The 21196-nt window shown below is 44.2% G+C and overlaps 2 protein-coding genes across 2 annotated transcripts; one reads left to right on the top strand and one right to left on the bottom strand.

Moving 5' to 3' along the window:
• Positions 1 to 1308: 1308 nt before the first annotated feature.
• On the bottom strand, positions 1309 to 3581 carry LOC311312101 (sialic acid-binding Ig-like lectin 15; the record flags this gene model as incomplete). Its single annotated transcript, XM_084441970.1, has 3 exons — positions 1309 to 1724; positions 2205 to 2600; positions 3536 to 3581. 3 exons carry the CDS (start codon positions 3579 to 3581, stop codon positions 1309 to 1311), a joined length of 858 nt encoding a protein of 285 aa, XP_084298096.1.
• Positions 3582 to 8366: 4785 nt separating this feature from the next.
• On the top strand, positions 8367 to 14810 carry LOC311312100 (ectonucleotide pyrophosphatase/phosphodiesterase family member 7; the record flags this gene model as incomplete). Its single annotated transcript, XM_084441969.1, has 5 exons — positions 8367 to 8604; positions 11901 to 12046; positions 12162 to 12782; positions 13429 to 13644; positions 14805 to 14810. 5 exons carry the CDS (start codon positions 8367 to 8369, stop codon positions 14808 to 14810), a joined length of 1227 nt encoding a protein of 408 aa, XP_084298095.1.
• Positions 14811 to 21196: the final 6386 nt, after the last annotated feature.

Here is a 21196-nt window from a genome sequence, read left to right as displayed (position 1 = left end):
GGACACAGGGGTCAGACATGGACATGGGAGTGAGGAAGATTTATTAAGGAGTGAAATAATTTGGATACCGCTGATCGGGTGCGCTCTGCATATTGCAATATAGTATTGCAACATCGCTCAATTCTTGCTACCTGCATGCCTCTATGCATTTTGCATCATTTTACAGTCACAAAAATATATGCTGATTTGTAACAATGCTACAATTATTTTGATTACTTTTCAGAATTATTTAACGAAAGTATGTGATACTGTTGCAATGAATTAACACTGATCTTAGAACTAGGCCTTAGGCTGCAAGGTTGTAGAATAGAGCATGTAGGTCTACATACAGTATGTTGTACCGTAGGTCAATAACCTTGGAATTCAAGTTTCAATAAAGTAACATGAAGTTTCATTATTGTAGGTGCAAGAACTTAACTATTCTTGAGTGGATGTTTCTGTGTTTATATGATGTGATATTAAAATTAAATGAATATTGTGTGAGAAGCTACTGGTATAGTAGATAGCGCATTGTGTTGCCTCTGGGTATGAAATGCGCTATATAAATAAAGCTTTGATTGATTGATTGGTATAGTAGTGTAATTCAAACAATCCCATCCTGCTGTATGAACAGTGCAGTTGGCCGACCACCATCAACTTGGACAGTCCATCAAATCTTGGTAGGGGAGGTACAGTAGGAGTACGCAGTAGATTAATGTATCCTGATTCTATAGAAACCATGCCCATTCCCAGGCCGCCATTGTAAATAAGAATTTGCTCTTAATGACTTACCTGACTAAAGGTTAAATAATAAATTAATGAAAGAAACACACTTCAGCATGACCAGTACTGAAGACAAAAGGCAAAATGAGAGTACAAAAAAACCTGAAGATGGGATTAGTTTGGAGTGCCTCTTTATTTTGGGAGGTTTATAAAGTCACAGAGTAACACGGGGTTTGGGGAAGAATGACTGAGTGTTTCTTTCCAAGTATTTTAAGACATCCTGAGTGAGGGGCTGATGTGTGTGTGTGTGTGTGTGTGTGTGTGTGTGTGTGTGTGTGTGTGTGTGTGTGTGTGTGTGTGTGTGTATGTGTGTGTGTGTGTGTGTGTCTGTGTGTGTGTATATGTGTGTTTGTGTGTGTGTGTGTCTGTGTGTCTGTGTGTCTGTGTGTGTGTGTGTCTGTGTGTGTGTGTGTGTGTGTGTGTATGTGTGTGTGTGTGTGTGTGTGTGTGTCTGTGTGTGTATATGTGTGTTTGTGTGTGTGTGTGTCTGTGTGTCTGTGTGTCTGTGTGTGTGTGTGTGTATGTGTGTATGTGTGTGTGTGTGTATCATTTTCCCCGCGGCCCCGCGCCTCCCTGCAGGAGCCAGGCCCCCAGCCCCAGCAGCAGGAGCAGCTTGGCCCCCATGGACACGGAGAGCAGGAGCAGCAGCGGAGGCGCCTGGCCCTCAGACAGCTCCAGGGGCCGGGGGAGCAGCAGGTACAGCGTGGCCTGCTCCTTCCCCAGGGGGTTGGAGGCGCTGCAGGTGTAGTGGTGCCCGGGGAGGACGTCTCTGAGCTGGCTGGTGGTGCGGTGCTCTGGGGCGGGGGTGACGTGGGGCCGGGGAGACATGGGCTCTCCCTGCAGGAGGACGTCCGGGCCGAGCCACTGGACGTCGGGTACGGGGGAGCCCTGGACGCGGCACAGGGCCCGGTAGCCTGAGTCCTCGCTGCCCTCCACTGACAAGCTGAGGATGCGTGGGGCAGCTGGCCAGGGCAAGACGGGGGTCAGGGGTCAGCAGGGCAGTTAGACCCAGAACACTTACATGATCAAGTCTGCTCCATATTCGCCACTTATGCCTACCAATACCATACACTAGAACACATAGAAAACACATTTAAAAGACTAAAGTCTGACACCCTCTCACATCTAAAGACAATGTGTTGATGTATTGTCACAGACTATAAGATTTTGCAAACATTGGGATCATGCAGCCTCATTTGCATAAGCCAAGACTAAAGACTTCAGATAATATTAAACATGTTTGATTAATCAAACATAATCAAACTTAATTAATATCAAGATGATATAAGTCTGACTCGGACTGCCACCTTACACCAACCCATCAAGATGAAGGGAGCGCGCCACGACTCGAGCAAAACTCTCATGATTTTATTCCCGACATTGGACGTTTGTCCACGTGAGCGAAATTGTAAGTGGTTTGGGGTGAGGCCGGCATTGCTCACCCTCAACTCGAAGCCTGGTGCCCATCTTGTCCTCGTAGCTGGCGTGGGCGTGGCCGGGCACCTCCACGCGGCAGTAGTAGCGGCCGCTGTCCTGCAGGGCGGCGCTGTTGATGCGCAGCGAGAGGTCATGCTCGCGCGGGTTGCCCTCCAGGCGGAAGCGCTGGTCCTGGTGGGGCGCGGGCAGGCAGCTCCTGGCGCCGCTGGGACTGGAGCAGCGGAAGAGCTCGGTGGCTCCGCCCCCCTGGGAGTGGCCCAGACGCCACAGCACCTGCAGGGAGGTGTGCAGCGTGTGGCGGGGGTGCGTGAAGGAGCAGGGCAGCACCACCGGGTAGCCCTCCACCGCCCGCACCTCCGCGTGGACCGTCATGGACCAGCCGTCGTCGTTGGCTCTGCATGCTGGCGGGAAAGACAGCGTTTACCGTCTCTGAACCAATCAATCTGAGCCTGAGGGGCGGGGTTTAGGACCAGGACAGCCTGTCACTGAGGGGCGGGGGCTAGGACCAGGACAGCCTGTCACTGTGAGGGGCGGGGGCTAGGACCAGGACAGCCTGTCACTGTGAGGGGCGGGGGCTAGGACCAGGACAGCCTGTCACTGTGAGGGGCGGGGTTTAGGACCAGGGTGTCTGAGAGGGGCGGTGTTTAGGACCAGGGTGTCTGAGAGGGGCGGGGTTTAGGACCAGGGTGTCTGAGAGGGGCGGGGTTTAGGACCAGGGTGTCTGAGAGGGGCAGGGTTTAGGACCAGGGTGTCTGAGAGGGGCGGGGTTTAGGACCAGGGTGTCTGAGAGGGGCGGGGTTTAGGACCAGGGTGTGGGTGTTGTGAAGCATGATCACATGCTTTGAGTCAAGGCTTGCCAGTTTAAGACCACCCCCTGTCAAACGCAACGCTGATCTGACAGACAGACAATGGCGGACTGGCCATCGGGACGTTCAGGACGAATCCTGCTGGGCCGGTCCTCAAGTGGGCCGGTGTGAGTGAGATATTCAGAGGGGATATTCCCGCCGCTAACTGGCCCGGCCTGCTGTAAATGGCTGTAAATGCCCCACCTGAATTATTTCCCCATTCCGCCCCTGGAGACAGATGTAAATATAGATGTTTTGCAATGAATAGATGAAATAGAATTTCACAGAAGTGTTAAGAACAACACATTTGAGGATTTCCTTCCGTTTTCCCTCAGAAGTCTTTCAAAACACAGAGATGATTACAGACACCAACGGTCACAATAAGGACATCAAACACTGTCCTGGCTCCTTGTGTGGGTGAGACTCAGTGTGTGTGTGTGTGTGTGTGTGTGTGTGTTTGACCCTCGTCTATAAAGTATAAAATCACTTACCTGACAACAGGATGCTGAGCGTGCTCAAGATGGTTAAACTGTCCATCGCCAGACTGCGTTGTTTCAGTTACAAGTGTGAGTGGGGAGGAGGAGTGTGTGTGTGTGTGTGTGTGTGTGTGTACAGTATGTAAATGAATCACTGCCTCTCAGACAGTGTCACATGTTTGTCAGTCTTTCCAGTGCATCTCATGAGTTGTTCTATAGTCCTAGTACGTCTGTATATGAGTATATACTCTCAATCTAATGTACACTTCAAACCTGTCCGAATACCAGATGAAGAGGCTTTACTCCTCTCCTTAAGTGCTACAGTCACTCAACTGACCATCTCATCCCACCAATGATGAATACAGACTTTAAGAGATTTTAATCTGTTCCATTTTGCATAGTTATTGTTTAGCATTTAAAGTTGTCCTGAGATGGATTTCCTGCGTATCTTTATTTAGATCAATCATCTAATAGCAGTGGACACACCAGTTAACATCATCTAATCTGTAACCCTAGCGACAGCCATGCGCTTGTTCTGATTAAACATAAGAATGCAGAAGTTGGGCAAGATCCAATAAGGCCTGCTCTGTAAAAGGGAAGTGGCTGTAAGTATGTGTTCAACAACACTCCTCCTAGCAGCGCAAGTCCTTCATATTGTTTAGTTCAGTAACACTGTCTACAGCACCAGGCCACAGTGTGTCTGGCTACCCTGGTGGACCATGCAGAGCCAGTTTGCCCTCCTCTTAATCTTCACAGGTAGGCAGAAACCTGTCCCATTCATTCAACAGTATTTTTTTTATTCATGTGGAACCTTCTGTTCAAGCAAACGTTTGACCGTCACATGCCATCACGCCAGGAAGCAGGAACAATGGAGTTTTGATTCCCCAGTGTTTCTGAGAGGTCTTGGGCAGCGTAGCTGGCTAACCGTGTTTCTGAGAGGTCTTGGGCGGCGTAGCTGGCTAACCGTGTTTCTGAGAGGTCTTGGGCGACGTAGCTGGCTAACCGTGTTTCTGGGAGGTCTTGGGCGACGTAGCTGGCTAACCGTGTTTCTGAGAGGTCTTGGGCGGCGTAGCTGGCTAACCGTGTTTCTGAGAGGTCTTGGGCGGCGTAGCTGGCTAACCGTGTTTCTGGGAGGTCTTGGGCGGCGTAGCTGGCTAACCGTGTTTCTGGGAGGTCTTGGGCGGCGTAGCTAGCTAACCGTGTTTCTGGGAGGTCTTGGGCGGCGTAGCTGGCTAACCGTGTTTCTGAGAGGTCTTGGGCGGCGTAGCTGGCTAACCGTGTTCCTGAGAGGTCTTGGGCGGCGTAGCTGGCTAACCGTGTTCCTGAGAGGTCTTGGGCGGCGTAGCTGGCTAACCGTGTTCCTGAGAGGTCTTGGGCGGCGTAGCTGGCTAACCGTGTTTCTGGGAGGTCTTGGGCGGCGTAGCTAGCTAACCGTGTTCCTGAGAGGTCTTGGGCGGCGTAGCTGGCTAACCGTGTTTCTAGGAGGTCTTGGGCGGCGTAGCTGGCTAACCGTGTTTCTAAGAGGTCTTGGGCGGCGTAGCTGGCTAACCGTGTTTCTAGGAGGTCTTGGGCGGCGTAGCTGGCTAACCGTGTTTCTGGGAGGTCTTGGGCGGCGTAGCTGGCTAACCGTGTTTCTGGGAGGTGGTCGTGTGCGTTGACAAGTCAGAGGATCCAGATCAAACCCAGTGTGGGCAAGTCAGGCTGGAAGCAATAATGAGCAATTCAGTGATGCCAGTGACATACTGAACACATGCTCCACCAAACAGAGTGATGCCAGTGACATACTGAACACATGCTCCACCAAACAGAGTGATGCCAGTGACATACTGAACACATGCTCCACCAAACAGAACAGGTGCACATGAAGATTCCTGTGGAAGGTACCGGCTAGGTACCATGGCCGTCACAGTGCTAGAGAGAGGAAGAGGTTATACTGTATTGCAAAAGTTGAATGGGAAACCGTTGTGGGATGTTACTACAGTAGGTGAATGGGAAACCGTTGTGTTACTAGGTGAATGGGAAACCGCTGTTACTAGGTGAATGGGAAGCCATTGTGTTACTAGGTGAATGGGAAACTGTTGTGTTACTAGGCGAATGGGAAACTGTTGTGTTACTAGGTGAATGGGAAACCGTTGTGGGACGTTACTAGGTGAATGGGAAACCGTTGTGGGATGTTACTAGGTGAATGGGAAACCGTTGTGGGATGTTACTAGGTGAATGGGAAACCATTGTGGGATGTTACTAGGTGAATGGGAAACCATTGTGGGATGTTACTAGGTGAATGGGAAACCGTTGTGGGATGTTACTAGGTGAATGGGAAACCGTTGTGGGATGTTACTAGGTGAATGGGAAACCATTGTGGGATGTTACTAGGTGAATGGGAAACCGTTGTGGGATGTTACTAGGTGAATGGGAAACCGTTGTGGGATGTTACTAGGTGAATGGGAAACCGTTGTGGGATGTTACTAGGTGAATGGGAAACCATTGTGGGATGTTACTAGGTGAATGGGAAACCGTTGTGGGATGTTACTAGGTGAATGGGAAACCATTGTGGGATGTTACTTGGTGAATGGGAAACCGTTGTGGGATGTTACTAGGTGAATGGGAAACCATTGTGGGATGTTACTTGGTGAATGGGAAACCGTTGTGGGATGTTACTAGGTGAATGGGAAACCGTTGTGGGATGTTACTAGGTGAATGGGAAACCGTTGTGGGATGTTACTAGGTGAATGGGAAACCGTTGTGGGATGTTACTAGGTGAATGGGAAACCATTGTGGGATGTTACTAGGTGAATGGGAAGCCGTTGTGGGATGTTACTTGGTGAATGGGAAACCGTTGTGGGATGTTACTAGGTGAATGGGAAGCCGTTGTGGGATGTTACTTGGTGAATGGGAAACCGTTGTGGGTTGTTATAAGGCAGAGAGGTCAGCGGCCGTGGAGTACTCTAAAGGGATGGGTCTTGACAAACATCGGTAGTGATTCGGTTCCTGCAAACACACTGTCCAGCACCAGAGCACTGAGGCCCGGTCCACCACCACACAAACCCTGTTCTCACTGAACAGCACCAGAGCACTGACACTGAGTCAGGATGTGTTGACTGAATTTCCATATTGCAGATGTCCTGTGTTCTGATTCATTCACTAATGCAAAGCTGCTAAACCCCTTTTCAGTGTCTTTCCTGTTAGCCATGCTTTAAATGAGCACAAATGAGGCTCCTCTCTAACATGGTGTTAATGATGATGACGGTGTGGTTTGTGTCTGTGGTCATATCGGTGTGGTTCTCCTTTAAACAACGCTGTCCTCTCCCTTCAGATGTCAACTATTCCACCCTGAACGTGTCTCAACCGGCCGGCGAGTCCAGGGATCCTCAAGAGAAATGTTCTGAGCGTTCAGATCTATGAAGAAGTAGCTATTGCTATATTAAGGGAAATGTCTCTAGCCCCCCCCCCCCTTGCACGCACACACACACACACACACACACACACACACACACACACACACACACACACACACACATTAATTTAAGAATGTGACAGTACATATTTTTGATAGCCATAATCAGCTGTTCAATGAACAAGCGTACTTCCTTTACCATTGTGAGTGCCAGTTCTTATAAACTGGTGCTGTATCTATTGCTTTGATGTTCAGAAATGCTAATGCATGCATTAGTGCTTCAGCTTACCGTCTATACAGAGCATCCAGAACGTATTCACACCCCTTCCATTTTTCCATATTTTGTTAAGTTACAGCCTTATTCCAAAATATTTTTTTCTTTTTTCCTCATCATGAAGTGAAAAGCTTTTTTAGAATGTTTTGCAAATGTATAAAAAATAAAAAATAAACGGAAATATCATGTGTACATAAATATTCAGACCCTTCACTCAGGACTTTGTTGAGGCACTATTGAATATACAGTTGGTTTAGCATTGAGAGAGTGAGGCATATCTAGTCTTGATGATCAACTCTGTATGAGGTGTCGAGTCCCTTTGGGTCTTGAGGACAGGATGGGATAAGGTCTATACTGGAATGCTGAAGACAAGTGAACTTACAATGTTCACGTCCTGGTCAGTCATTTAGGCTGTTAGAACTGATCACTTCCTGGTCAGTCATTTAGGCTGTTAGAACTGATCTCAGGGGTGACCTTAGTGAAAGTGAAAGTGAAGTGTGGATAAGCAACTTTGCTGACCATGCAATTCGTAGTAGTAATTCTTAGGACACATACTAACTTGTCCCAGGGAGTGGCCGCCCAGCCAAACTGAGCAATCAGGGGAGAAGGACCTCATTAAGTCTGCTTATCATACTGTAATTCAACATCTAGACATTGATACTTTATTGGCCTTGAATGAGCAGATTTGATTGCAGTTAAAGAACATCATGTACTCTGGAGCAATGCTATCTGTATCCCTGAAGTGTACCATCACTATGACCCCCCTGCTACTGTCCCTGGACTCTGACCAACTTTATACTGCACTTGCAAGTGATGTTTATCATTCAGACAAAATATTATTAGGATGGTCTGTAAAAACTCCATGGATGCATTCGACCTGGATATCTATAAAATACTCTCAACTAAATCAAATAAAGGCAACAGAATCACCCTGATTTGCTTAGTAGTCAAACCATTATCATGGGTTGCTGAGCTCAAACCAACCACTAGAAGGTAATCTACCGGAACTTCTTTAGATAACAATTGACAACATCTTGAAACACGTTCAAGGATTAGTCCTTGGAAACAATCTTTAAGCGTGATCTTATCCTCCCAACGACTAGTAGGGGTATAAAACAAGGCAATTCAGTCAGTCCAGCTTTAGTTCTGAACTGTACAAGAGAAGATACTATATGAAGATGAGGCTGGAGTTGCTAAGCCTGGTTGCAGCTGTTCTCTGTGTGGACTGCAGGCCTGTGAGCAACGGGACGCACAACAAGCTACTGTTGATCTCCTTTGATGGCTTCAGATGGAACTATGACCAGGATGTGGAAACCCCAAACATGGACCAGTTAGTGAGAGATGGCGTTAAGGCCAAGTACATCACTCCCCCAGCCATCACCATGACATCACCATCGCACTTCACCACCATCACTGGTAAGGCACATGTGGAATGGTGAACGGAGTATTTTCTCTACTGGCACTGTTGTTAATGTGATACCAGAGTAAACACAATCTGGATTGAACCTAAAGGGAGAGTGCATAAGAAGGTGAACTTACGATTTAAGGGATAGTTTGCAAAATAGCCAACTTTGATATAGTATATTTGAGTGTAAAAGGGAAATGGTGTTCAAGATACATTCTAACATAGCAAGATGTTTGTTCTATACACAGCTTTTGGATATTTGATTTGTGAGACAAAGCTTTTCAAATTGATGCCTGACAAGCTCATGAGTTGCTGTAGACTCATTTTCATCGTCTGTGGGACCCTACAAAGTGATAGTTATGTTACTCTGTATCCAACATAAAAACACTAAGAGGCATTTTCCCTTTTGAAACCACTGTCTTATCTGCCCTACTGCACTTTGATCATATACTCCCCTCTAACAAAGGTTACTGCATATCACTAACACGTCCTGCTTACGTATCAGAAATATCCTCTTTATCTTGGATTGGATTGCAGATTTTGTTTCATTTCACCTTTCTTAAGATAAGTGAAGGGAATGTCTAGAGTAGGGGAGAGCCGGGAAGAAAGTAACACTTTTTTGTTTGATCCTATTTACTCCAAAATTAATAGAGGTAGAGATTCCATGTTTTATGGCACACAACTTGCACGTCCTTCACTAATATCAGCTGTGATCTTTATTATACTGTAGGCCAAGAATGGGCCAAGTGCAATGGTACATGTGTCCCTACGGACCCTAACCCTAACCCAGTAAACTAAGGGTCATAGGGTCATATCTGTTTTTCAGGGTTGCAATTTACTTTACTTTACACACATGTACAGTACTATTAGACATAATTCCATGTTTGTACTGAATCAATAAATGCCGTTTGTCCGAAATCCTTTCCGAAATCCAAACATTGCAATGTTGTGCAACCAATAAAATGTGTTGTGATACAAGATAAGCAGACTGAAGTTCATTTTATGGCCTTAATAGCTCGGCTACTGCAGCCATCAGCCCTGTCTCATCTTCACTGGAATGTATTTTGAGCTGTATTTCTTCACCCCTGATTTCACAAGTTTAAAGGCCACACAACAATTGAATGCATTTAAGGAAGTTTACTGTTATGATGATCAGAATGAATAGTTGACAATAAATGGTTAATTGAATGAATGAGCTAAAGAGGCCTAGTGTTTACAGGCAAAGACATATTAGCGAACGGGCCTACCAGGCCCAGGGGCCCACCAGGCCCAGGGGCCCAAGAGCTCAGGGGGCCCTTTTGCATTTCTTGTTGCAGGGTTTGTCAGGGAATTTTAAAGCCATCTCGTTCAACTTTTGAAATGTAATGCCGGGCGCAGTCTAGAGGATTTTAAAATCTTAACAGATGTTATAAACGTGGGAGACCACAGACATAACTATCATCTTAACCGATTTTAAAATATTTTAATCGTAAGAATGCACACTCCACGATTCAGTCAAGACGCAGGACCGCACACTACACGATTTCAGAGTGGCGATTAATTCCAGGGAAATGCGATCTCATTGGCTATTGTGGGTTTCCACTCAGTATTCCATCGCTGTCCCAAGATAAATATCAAACATGTTTGATATTTACGATTCAAAATCGGGGAGACTCCGATCAGTTGGGAACGTTAAGATGAGGTGGGTAAACACCTCACTACAGGATCATTTAACACCTCTCACACTACAGGGTCATTTAACATCTCACACACTACAGGATCATTTAGTGAGTAAACACCTCACACACTACAGGGTCATTTAACACCTCACACACTACAGGGTCATTTAACACCTCACACTACAGGATCATTTAACACCTCACACTACAGGATCATTTAACACCTCACACACTAGGATCATTTAGTGAGTAAACACCTCACACACTACAGGATCATTTAGTGAGTAAACACCTCACACACTACAGGGTCATTTAACACCTCACACACTACAGGGTCATTTAACATCTCACACACTACAGGATCATTTAGTCAGTAAACACCTCTCACACTACAGGATCATTTAGTGAGTAAACACCTCACACACTATAGGATCATTTAGTGAGTAAACACCTCACACACTACAGGATCATTTAGTCAGTAAACACCTCACACACTACAGGATCATTTAGTCAGTAAACACCTCACACACTACAGGATCATTTAGTCAGTAAACACCTCACACACTACAGGATCATTTAGTCAGTAAACACCTCTCACACTACAGGATCATTTAACACCTCACACACTACAGGATCATTTAGTCAGTAAACACCTCACACACTACAGGATCATTAACACCTCACACTACAGGATCATTAACACCTCACACTACAGGATCATTTAACACCTCACACACTACAGGATCATTTAGTGAGTAAACACCTCTCACACTACAGGATCATTTAGTGAGTAAACACCTCACACACTACAGGATCATTTAGTCAGTAAACACCTCACACACTACAGGATCATTAACACCTCACACTACAGGATCATTAACACCTCACACTACAGGATCATTTAACACCTCACACACTACAGGATCATTTAGTGAGTAAACACCTCTCACACTACAGGATCATTAACACCTCACACACTACAGGATCATTTAGTGAGTAAACACCTCTCACACTACAGGATCATTTAGTCAGTAAACACCTCACACACTACAGGGTCATTTAGTGAGTAAACACCTCTCACACTACAGGATCATTTAGTCAGTAAACACCTCACACACTACAGGATCATTTAGTCAGTAAACTCCTCACTACAGGATCATTTAGTCAGTAAACACCTCACTACAGGATCATTTAGTGAGTAAACACCTCACACACTACAGGATTACTTGGGCAGATAATAGGTTCCGACCAGCCTTGATTCAGGAACGCCCCCGATTGTCGGGAGGGGTGAATCGGAGCTAAAATCAGGCTTAAAATCCTCTAGTCTGCACCCGGCATAAGTAAAACGCGAAAATGCAAATATCTTTTAACGTGGGCTTTGCTTCGGAAAATTCATTGCGGTAATAGGTTATATGTTGGATGACTAGTTTAAGGAGATCAAATCATATTTAGACCGGTATGGTCCTTTAAAGGAGAGTGCAATTTGAATATAGAAATTAATATTTAGTCTACTGCTCTTGGGCAACTTTCTTTTTTACTGTGACAGGACCCGACCACCCTGAGACAAATATACCTGTTTCACATACCTATGTTTCAGGACTATAAGCTACATCCACACATCCACAAAATAATATGTTCTTTTCCTCCAGGTAGATGGATTGAGGACCATGGTGTTGTCCACAATATGATGTTTAACACAACAACGAACCAAAAGATTGGACATAAAAAGACAATGAAGATATCTGAGTGGTGGGATAATGGTGTCTTGCCTCTATGGATCACAGCTCAGAATCAGGTGACTGCGGTAGTATTGTCCCTGGAAATACACTGTGTTCTTAGTATAGAGAACACCTCCTGGAATTGTATTACTATCAACTTATTTCATATTCATGCATCTCTAATGTTTAAAGGGCCTGAAAACAGCATCCTTCCATTACCCTGGAGGAGGGGTCAATTACAGCGGCCAGGCGGTGGACAGAGCTCTGGTTGAGGAGCCCAGTCACCCAGACGACAATGAAACAGAGTGGCATGAGAATATCGACAAAGTGATGAGCTGGTTCAGCGAGGAAGACTTTGACTTTGTGACTCTTTACTTCGGGGAACCTGACAACGTGGGCCACAACAAAGGACCAGAGCACAACGACCGCAAGGTGATCATCAGGCAGATCGACCGCACGATTGGCTACCTAAGGGAGGCCATCGCCCGGAGCGGTCTGACCAACAGCCTCAATGTGATCATCACCTCAGACCACGGCATGACCACCATTAAAAAAAGGCCCGAGGTAGACGAGATCATCATCCGCAAATACGTCAAGTTGTCTAAATTTTCTTTTGAGCTTCTCGACTACGGTGGGTATGGAATGATCACCCCGAGCCCAGGGAAGGAACAGGAGGTTTTTGATGCTCTGTCAAAGGCCCCGAACCTCACAGTTTACAGGAAAGAAGATATGCCAGAGAGTTTTCATCTCGCCAAGAACGACAGAGTCCCGCCCATAATCGTCATTGCTGATCTTGGTTTCAACTTAAACTCTGTAAGTATTCATTCCATTTTGACCTTATTGGACTTGAAATGGTTGTGACTGGTTCCCAACAAGAACAGTTGTCCTGTTTCATGACATCACAAAACAGTTTTCAAGGTGCAGTCTTTGGCTTTTCCTAATTTGAGCAAGCCAATATGCTTGCATCACTTTGGAAGCATGTTGGAAACCAAGAGATAAAGAGATCGGAGTGACGGGGGAGCTGTGGCTCAGGAGGTAGGGCGGGTCGTCCAATGACAGAAGGGTCGGTGGTTCAAATCCTGCCTCCTCCTGTCCACATGTCAAAGTGTCCTTGGGCAAGACACTGAACCCCAAACTGCTCCCAATTAGCAGGCTAGCACCTTGCATGGCAGCTGCCGCCATTGGTGTGTGAATGTGTGAGTGGATGAATGAGAGGTCATTGTAAAGTGTTTTGGATTTGGATAAAAGCACTACTGTATATAAGTACAGTCCATTTACCATTTTTAGAAAGTGGCCTTTGCAACGCTGAAGGTCCAACAACCATTAGTGGATGTCTGTAAAACAACCAGATGGCACTGAAGCAAAATCAACCGTTTCCCCACTTCTGGTCGGAGGTGTGATAATAGTGGCCTCAATTCTTTATTTTTCTTCCTAATGAACCATGTGTTATTTCATACAGAGATTCCCGATCTATGTGAACAAAGGAGATCACGGATTCCATGATGGAGAAATGGACATGAAGACCATCTTTCGAGCCTTTGGACCAGATTTCAAGAAGAGTTACCTGGCAGAGCCCTTTGATAGTGTGCACATCTACCCTCTCATGTGCCAGCTTCTACGGATCAACCCCGCCCCGAACAACGGATCCTTGGCCTTCACCGAGGGCATGCTGACGGCTGGCGGCACCAATACTACTACTACTACTGCTGCTACTGCTACTACTACTACTACTACTGCTGCTACTGCTACTACTACTACTACTACTACTACTACTACTACTACTACTACTACTACTACTACTACTACTACTACTACTACTACCTCTACCACTAATGGTAAGGTCACAACCCCCATGTCTGGCCATCAGCCTCTATAACAAGCCTCACAACAAATACGGGTGTGCCGCAAGGATGCGTTTTATCCCCTCTGTTATTTATTTTATATACTAATGATTGTGTCAGTCACCACACTAGCTGCTCTTTAGTCAAGTTTGCGGATGACGCTGCCCTAGTGGGTCTCTTAACGGACACACAGCAGGACTACAGGACTGAGGTGGACCACTTCTATGAATGGTGCACGACAAACTCACTTATTCTAAATATTTCAAAAACAAAAGAAATGGTAAGCACTTAAGCACTTATTGTATTATATTATATTGCACTGTACTTTAGATTGCGATTCTTGCACTTTGCCTTCAGCACTAGATTATGCTCTTAGTCACTTGTTTTAGAAAGAAGATGTACTTGTGAGTTCTGGCAAGTAGTAGTACATTGGCTCTTCCTACGTTAAATGCAATTATTGTTAGTCGCTTTGGATAAAAGCGTCTGCTAAATGACTGTAATGTAATGTAATGTAAAAAGAAATGGTGATGGATTTTAGAAGAAGCCCCCCCTCCCTGCAAGCGGTCACCCTACAAGGTACACCGACTGAGACGGTGGAGGAATATAAGTACCTGGGCACTATCATTGACTCCAAACTCACCTGGACTGCCAACACAGTGGCAAGATACACAAAAGCACAACACAGACTTTATTATTTAAGGAAGCTACGCAGCTTCAAGGCAGACGTAACAACACTGAGACTGTTCTACCTGACGTTCGTTCAGAGCGTGGTGACCTTCGCCATCCAGTGCTGGGGTGGACGTCTGTCCATCCAGAACAGAAACATGCTGGACAAGGTTACTAAGACGGGGAGGAAAATCACTGGCTCAGATATTCAGAGTGTCTCTCAGCTCTCTGATCAATATACCATCAACCTTGCCAGACGAATACTGGACGATCCTTCCCATCCACTCTTCACTCATCCAGAGTTCCCCCTACTCCCCTCTGGACGCAGGTTTAGAACGCCCAAAACAAGGACTAAACCAGCCGGCACTTCTTTTGTGCCGAGAAGCATTAAATTGTTGAACAGCTGTTGATGCCTGTTGCAGTGATGATGATGTTGATGCGATGATGTTGGTGAGGATGGTGATGATGACGATGATGGTGGTTGGTGACATTGTGGTGTTGGTGATGGGCGTACATTTAAATTTTCTGTATGCTTGACGTGTGCTAAACAAATTCCCCTCTGGGGCAATAAAGGTTTCAATTCAATTCAATTCAAGAGAATTGTAAAAATACTTAAAACAGTAAAAATGCTTGGAGCATGTGAATGAAATTGGAATGCTTGTTACAAAGAAGCTAACACTACTGATGAGTGATGAATAACGAGTATATTACCCAACTGATGATTCATTCTATGTATTTACAGGCGGGGCGAGTGGAACAGCGTCTCTCAGAGTCCTGGCATCGGTTCTTCTCTTGGTTTTATGTCATATGGTTCTCTGGTCAGACTGAAGAGGCCAGCCTGCCAGCAGCCATAAAACCACACAAACAAATCACAACCAAGATAAGACGTCTATAATACAATACTGTCATTACATTTTATCTGGATAGACCAATAAATAATATTATTAATAATAATAACAATAATAATAATAATAATAATAATTAAAGCTGCTACGCAGCGATGAGGCAGGGCCAGGCAATTTCAGGCAAGTTTAGGAGCAATAAGCGAAGACAACAAGAAAGTTGACATTCCAATGTTCATTTTGCATCAGTTGAGGATTGAACTTGTAACCTCTGACACCAACCAAGCAACACCCTCTATCTCACTGAGCTAATTAGCAACAACTCACGTTTGGCAAATTGACTAAGCCAGTCACCAGGGTGCAGGATAAGAGGTTAAAATCTGTTTCATCATAAAACACTGAACGTGTGGTATATGAAAAAGCCCATGAAAAGATGTTTGTTGATTAAAGTATACACACTGAAACAAGGGATATAAAAATAGAAGTTGCATCATATAATGATGGTATGCCCTTCAGAATGTGGATGAGTGGCTGAAGTGATCAGATTCTCAATATACAACAAAGGAAAGAGAAAGCTGTTGACAGTACTGTGTATTGTAAAACATTTTGATGCATTGTAAGCGCAATTTTGATGACAATCTGGTCAATGAGTTTGTGAATGACAGTCTGAAGATCCAGTGTAGCAAGTTTGGTGTTAATTCATTGAAAAATGTGAGATGAGATATGTTTATTCATTTTTACAGGTTTTGTTTGCTATTATTCATAATTGAACATTAACTTCAGCAGCTGTGTGCTCAGTCAGTAGCCAATCAATGAATTTAGTTATTGTAATCCTCGGCGGGGGTGGGGTAGGGTTGCAAACAGCGATGTCTCCGATTGGTGGAGCTTGCGTTGGATTGTGGGTAGTGTAGTTCTCAGTATGAAGTGTTGGTTTCAGAGGACAGAATTAAACATATTTTAAAAAATCAAATTTTTGAGATAAAATTCTGAAAGAAATCACACTACATCTACCCTTTCATGACAATTTTGCCCAGATTTGAACATGAACATTGGACATTTATTGAGCGAGAATTTGTAGTAAATGTACAGTACTGCTAATAATAAAACATTTTGATGCATCATGCGCTCAGTTTTTGATATTTCAAAAATCTGTCAGGATCATTTGGTGTGGGCTGTCTGATGATGCAGTGTGTGCGTTTTGGTTGCAATTGACAAAAAAATGTGTGAGGAGTTAGGTTTAGATATGTTCTTTTCCATTGACCGTTTGAGGGTATAATTCATACTGTAAAAAAAAAAAAAAACTCATTTTTTGACAAAATTCTGAAAAAAAATCACACTACATCTTGGATATGTTGCCAATGTTGTCACTTTTTATGAGGATGATCAGACATTGATTTGGCAAGAATTCGTAGGAACTGTATACAGAACTGTTACTGTAACAGTAAAACATTTTGATGTGCTGTGGGCACAAGATCATTCTCCACTAGATCTGATACTAACACAAGATCATTCTCCACTAGACCTGATACTAACACAAGATCATTCTCCACTAGACCTGATACAAACACAAGATCATTCTCCACTAGACCTGATACTAACACAAGATCATTCTCCACTAGACCTGATACTAACACAAGATCATTCTCCACTAGACCTGATACTAACACAAGATCATTCTCCACTAGACCTGATACTAACAAGATCATTCTCCACTAGACCTGATACTAACACAAGATCATCCTCCACTAGACCTGATACTAACACAAGATCATTCTCCACTCAATTTTTCATATTTCCAAAATCTGTGAGGATCCTTTGGTAAGGACAGTCTGAAGATGCAGTAGATCAATTTTGGTGTCAATTGAACAAAAAATGTGGGAGGAGATAGGTTTGATGAAGAAATCAGAGTGATGGACTTCAAAATTCCTGCAAGGTCAGAGTGTATGAAAGTTGTGTCTCACTTGGGACTACGTTCACATGGTGGTTTTACAGTGATAGCACCTATGGCTGATTTGTTATGATTTTTTAAAGTTTTAAACTTTAGACTGTTGTTGTAGCGCCACCTTCAGGTTTATTGACCTACAATGCAGGTTGAGGACTTTGGGTATAGTACTGGAGCTATGTGCAAAGTTTGGTGATTTTTTTGTCCACGGGAAGCAAGACTTCAGTGGAAGATGGATAATAATAATAATAATATAGGCAAATACAATAGGGTTCCAGCAGCTATGCTGCCTGGCCCCTAATAATAATAATAATAATAATAATAATAATAATAATATAGGCAAATACAATAGGGTTCCGGCAGCTACGCTGCCTGGCCCCTAATAATAATAATAATAATGAATATGGACTGACAAAAACAGTTTTGAGTAGTAATGGATAAAATGTCAGATATCTTTTAAGTTGATGTGTTGTGTGTGTTGTGTTGCCCCTCACTCACGTGTAGTGTGTCACTGTATGGCCAATAAAGACCTTCAAAATTATTATTTTTGATTATTATAAATGAACCCATTTCCATGTTTTTACTCTTATGTGTCACTCGTCTAAAGCAAACATACTAATATGCTTTCAAAACATAAACAACTACAGTATTCATTGAAGATGATACTCTTCAATTGATTTCATAATTTCACCCTGGCAGGTGATGCATCTGTCCATGTACAAAAACCTCCATTCAAATTAACAGTATGTTTTTGAGCAATATTTTGAAAGAAGTGGCTAATCATGTTGTTTCCATTAGCATTGCTTACAATGCTTAAGTTATTTGCTAAAGTTGCTAAAGCGTGAATGGACAGGGTTGTAAAGGAGCAGAGGTTTGGGTGAATGATCCTTTAAGGACGGCTTCCTCAATGACTAAAGCCCACAAAGTCAGGTACACAATGTTGTAACCTTTATTGCTTTCTTTTACAATTTCATTTACATAAAAAAAGGTTCACTTCAGGATTTATAACATCCCCACCGAACCATGTCAGATGAATGGAAAGGACACCACTGGTAGCAAACTTTAAAGAGCAGTAATTAAGAATCAGTAATTAAGATTAAAAAACTAACATGCCTCAATCCAGATGTATTTGTAAAAAGAGGCATTTGCTGTTCCTGGATTCGCAGCATCATATAACAGAACTGTCCCTTTGTTCAGGTTCCATCGGTGGTTGGGCAGAGAACATGACCAGAGATAAGACTCCTCCCCCAGAGATGAGACTCCTCCCTCTACTAGTCCATAACATGACCAGAGATAAGACTCCTCCCCCAGAGATAAGACTCCTCCCCCAGAGATGAGACTCCTCCCTCTACTAGTCCATAACATGACCAGAGATAAGACTCCTCCCTCTACTAGTCCATAACATGACCAGAGATAAGACTCCTCCCTCTACTAGTCCATAACATGACCAGAGATAAGACTCCTCCCTCTACTAGTCCATAACATGACCAGAGATAAGACTCCTCCCTCTACTAGTCCATAACATGACCAGAGATAAGACTCCTCCCTCTACTAGTCCATAACATGACCAGAGATAAGACTAGTCCATGCTCTCAGCTCTGGAGCGTTAAGCACGCCAAGTCCGCTTGCTGTAATTTATAAAGACCTTGTTAATATTGTTTATACATACACCCATATTTCCCCTAGAGGGAAACGTAACTGTAAACTTGGTAATGCTTTATTCTACAACCCGTCAACTACACACAGTAATTACAGTACTAGGCAAATGCACAGGAACCACAAGTCTTTGTCTAGCTAGTAAACATGTATGGTTTTATCTAAGTAACGGGAGGTGAAATAAAGGACTACCAAAAAACTTTCCAGGTGTAATTTACAGGTCAACGTAAACAGTCACCTCATGTTACCACCTCATATAAATTATTTGTAGTCAACAAGGCATTGAGATGTAAACTTTCTGTCAATTCCATTTGGATTTTAAGAGTCTCACCTCATTTTACTGAAAACTGTTTGTGTCAATTTCTTGTGAAAAATATATTTCATAAAGGCATTACTCTACTTCAGTATGACACTTCACACTTCTATTTTGAATTTAACTTAAACTAAATTTGCTAACACTTTATTCATGTTACGGTATCAACTAAAAAGTTTAATAATTTGCATTTGTTTGCACTTTCAATTTCAAGGACAAAAATACTTAGGATTAAAAATCTTTACAAAACGGTCTTAAAAAAGAAAAATAGAGCAACATCCATACAACAAAACAGGAAAGCAAGTTATAACAGTCTTGTCCAGTGTAACTTAGGAGCAAAGCCTCAAAGTTTGAAAGAAGAATAAAGTTCAAGGAGAAAGAAGGCGATCTGGCACTTGCTAGAGAATGGAGTGAGAGAGTGAATGGAGAGAATGAAGAGAGTTAATGGAGTGAGAGAGAGAATGGAGTGAGAGAGAGAGAATGGAGTGAGAGAGTGAATGGTGAGAATGGAGAGAGTGAATGGAGTGAGAGAGAGAATGGAGTGAGAGAGAGAATGGAGTGAGAGAGAAAGAGAGCGATAGGAGCTCATAATGCCCCAGTGTTCCTGAGTCTTATTGAAATGTCGGCCTGTTCAAAAGGTTCATCTATTGTTATCCTTTCAGAATGTGGCACGCGTACCTAAAGTGCTCAGATATACAGAACAGGAAATGAACTAAATAGCCCTGCCACCTGCCACCTGCACAAACTCTCACAAATCATCCATTCCAAATAAATTAAAACCCTTTACATACTGGAACAATGGTATATATAATAACAATGATGACAAAGAATATATATAAACAATTATATATATTATATATAAACAATTATGGATGTAAACCTTAAAAGTCTATTCCCCCACTGCTCAGGTCAGATCATCCTGCATCAAACCAGGACAATACTGAACAGAAGACGACTCACTGGATGACTCAGCAGTCTGTACGGACATTTCAATTCTGCTTTTTCCTACGTTCGTAATATCTGATTAATCTGAAGAATGTTGAGTGACATACTTCGGGCTTGAGGGAAATCAAATAGTTAGTGGGGGTGTGTGACTAACTGACTCCATGCATCTGGGGAGCCTCGAAGTTCACGCTACATCAGTCCAGAGGGTAGACTAGTCTGGTCATCAGTCCAGAGGGTAGGCTAGTCTGGGTCAGTCCAGAGGGTAGACTAGTCTGGTCATCAGTCCAGAGGGTAGGCTAGTCTGGTCATCAGTCCAGAGGGTAGACTAGTCTGGTCATCAGTCCAGAGGGTAGGCTAGTCTGGTCATCAGTCCAGAGGGTAGACTAGTCTGGGTCAGTCCAGAGGGTAGACTAGTCTGGTCATCAGTCCAGAGGGTAGGCTAGTCTGGTCATCAGTCCAGAGGGTAGGCTAGTCTGGTCATCAGTCCAGAGGGTAGGCTAGTCTGGTCATCAGTCCAGAGGGTAGACTAGTCTGGGTCAGTCCAGAGGGTAGACTAGTCTGGTCATCAGTCCAGAGGGTAGACTAGTCTGGGTCAGTCCAGAGGGTAGACTAGTCTGGGTCAGTCCAGAGGGTAGACTAGTCTGGTCATCAGTCCAGAGGGTAGACTAGTCTGGGTCAGTCCAGAGGGTAGGCTAGTCTGGTCATCAGTCCAGAGGGTAGGCTAGTCTGGTCCAGAGGGTAGACTAGTCTGGGTCAGTCCAGAGGGTAGGCTAGTCTGGTCATCAGTCCAGAGGGTAGACTAGTCATCAGTCCAGAGGGTAGGCTAGTCTGGTCATCAGTCCAGAGGGTAGACTAGTCATCAGTCCAGAGGGTAGGCTAGTCTGGTCATCAGTCCAGAGGGTAGGCTAGTCTGGTCCAGAGGGTAAACTAGTCTGGTCATCAGTCCAGAGGGTAGGCTAGTCTGGTCATCAGTCCAGAGGGTAGGCTAGTCTGGTCATCAGTCCAGAGGGTAGGCTAGTCTG

Source organism: Borostomias antarcticus, assembly GCF_949987555.1.
Source record: "Borostomias antarcticus genome assembly, chromosome: 8".
NCBI classification, from domain to species: Eukaryota; Metazoa; Chordata; class Actinopteri; order Stomiiformes; family Stomiidae; genus Borostomias; species Borostomias antarcticus.
Note: the sequence above shows the minus strand (reverse complement) of the source record. Positions and strands in the feature narration are given on the sequence as shown.